The 2500-nt window shown below is 35.0% G+C and overlaps 1 protein-coding gene across 1 annotated transcript; it reads right to left on the bottom strand.

The window, feature by feature from the left end:
* Positions 1-784: 784 nt before the first annotated feature.
* LOC110633232 (NAC transcription factor 29-like) lies at positions 785-2210 on the bottom strand. The gene is made up of 3 exons (XM_021781743.2): positions 2045-2210; positions 1648-1934; positions 785-1276 (listed from the first exon to the last, which is right to left on the bottom strand). Exons 1-3 carry the CDS (start codon positions 2208-2210, stop codon positions 785-787), a joined length of 945 nt encoding a protein of 314 aa, XP_021637435.2.
* Between the last annotated feature and the right edge of the window lie 290 nt (positions 2211-2500).

Here is a 2500-nt window from a genome sequence, read left to right as displayed (position 1 = left end):
GACCATATTAATTTAATTTTTTAAATAATTTTTTTAAAAATTTATGTATTATGAATTTTTTTACCATGAAAAAAAGAGTTCTCCGTATGTGACGGTTATTACCCCATAGACCAGAATTCACGGTTAAACGGCTTCATTTTAGCTCTGATTAAAAGATGGGACTATCCAAAGTCAATTCAACCATTAACTGCAAGCGGAAACAATATTAAGTCATCAATATCAGTGTGGGAAGTCAAACTGGGATCGGAGGCCTCTAACTTTCAAGGCTTACCACTAAGCCATCATGCTCCCTGATTTATTATTATTGAATTAAAGACTAAATTGCACTCAAAACTAATTAAAACAATAAAATATTAAATAACACATTATCTTGATACTTAAAAGACATTGTCTCTCAAGTTTCATACCCTTTTTTATTATTGGGTGCTCTTCGATGTATTTAATAATTTTTTAAGATTTTTTTTTTCTTGTTCTCCCATTTTCAAGGCCAATATCTTCAATTCCCTTTCCTGGCCTCCAAAATTAACGTAATAAAAGCATATGACACAAAAATAAAAGAAATTATCCGCATTGTGAAATTTAATCAATATATTTGTGTGTTGTCTGCCAGTGTTTTTGGAGAAAGGGAGGCATTTGAAGCAACAGACACTCTTATTCATAAAACCATGATGTTATTCTATATGAAATCATGGCCTGAGTTATTTGCATATGGACATTGGATTCAAACAAGTGTACGTTATACAGTCTTAATAGGGCATGAAGATATTGTATATGATAGTAAAATTTAGAACATGAACCCTGATGAGAAGCTCTGCGGATATGATGGTGAAATTGTAGGAGAAGAGACTTGAAAAATACTTGCATTTTCTGCATTATTTGAAGTGGACACATGCAGCCTCTTTTTTGGTGGTACTGGCACCAGCTCCTCGAATGCTCCGACAAAGAGCACCTTCTTGATGGACTCAAGTGCCTCTTTTAGGGAGGAAACTGTTGGCGCTTGTTGAAAACCAGAATCCACAGCTGAAAATGAGTTCCCAGGAGATCCTTCTTGGAATTCAGCTTGTCCGTCCGTCTCTTCACTTTCTAGAGGATTAAGAAAAGCTTGAAAATCATAGTCATAGTCTTTAAGTGTAATGTTACTTTTCATTGCCTCTTGACCTTGTAAGCACCCTAGAGAAAATGGAAGAGAGCTGCCACAGCTGCTTTCATAAGTTTCCTCTTTTTGTATCAAGCTGTTGCATTTCCAGCGAATTCGACATAAAACCCAATCATCCAACTGAAAAAAGGAACAGGAGGACAAAAATCAGATTATTCAAGTCCTGCAGAAAATTTAAGTTTCAGGCTCCAAGAAAATTTCTCCAATTCTACCAATGAGTTTTAACTCATTGGCACTGGAGTAGTCTTCGGGGCTATAACTTCCCGAGTTTGAGTCTAGAGCCAAATGAACCAACAAAAATAAAAAAGAAAGAAAATTTCTCCAATGCAACAGACCTTGAAAATGCCTGAATATGAATAGCAGAAGTGGTAGTCCATGGATTCATCTTTCAAAACGAAAGCCAAAATTGATTTCTATTATATATATGATCAGAAATTATATGTATTTCTTATCATAGGCTTTCCTTTTAAAGAACAGAATAAAATTCTTACTCTCATTGATCCTCTTAGCTTGTGCAGCTGATGATTATCATTAAGAAGCCTGTACTCATGCATCGTCCAATTGGTTTTTATGCCGTTAGGAGCTCGGCCTTTGTAGAATACAAGTGCTTTCTTCACCCCAAGACATTGTGATCCATTGGAGGTGAGTATTGGTTTATCAGTTCCTGTCGCTTTCCAGTAACCAGATGCAGCTGTTCTATTTGGGCGAGCACCATTTGGATATTTCCTATCTCTTGGACTGAAGAAAAACCACTCATTTTCCCCAAACAGGGCCTTTCCTGCACAAACAAGCTGAGCAATCATGATGCTCTTAACAGAAATATACAGTGAATTTAGAATTAATTTGTTGTATGATCATCAATTAGAGTTGAGAAAATTGAAGCCTCACCAGGAAGTTCCCAAGGATTGAACTTGTAGATATTGATATTTGCTATTATAGAAAGTTCTGGATTAGAAGAAGAAGAGACTTTCTTTTTCAGATAATGGTTGATGAGCTCCTCATCCGTAGGATGAAACCTGAACCCTGGTGGGAGGATAAGACTGGGCATGTTCATTCTGGCCATTGTCAGAGAGGGGAAGATATTATGAAGCTATTCCTCTAGTATTTATAATAAGTATTTTTTATCTTCTTGGAGACATCATCCAACATTTTGCTATCTGATTTTTGGTTTCTGATTAGAATCATTTTGTTTTTCTGAGAAAAATATATATAAAAAAAAAATCTACATTTTCATTAAATTTATTTTGTTGGCTTTTGAGCGCCTATTCATGCAGTTTTTATTTATGAAAATAAATCCAGGTATGATTTAAATGAACATCATTAGTCTATGTAGTTTATTTCAAG

The sequence above is a fragment of the Hevea brasiliensis genome, chromosome 18 (assembly GCF_030052815.1).
Source record: "Hevea brasiliensis isolate MT/VB/25A 57/8 chromosome 18, ASM3005281v1, whole genome shotgun sequence".
NCBI classification, from domain to species: Eukaryota; Viridiplantae; Streptophyta; class Magnoliopsida; order Malpighiales; family Euphorbiaceae; genus Hevea; species Hevea brasiliensis.
Note: the sequence above shows the minus strand (reverse complement) of the source record. Positions and strands in the feature narration are given on the sequence as shown.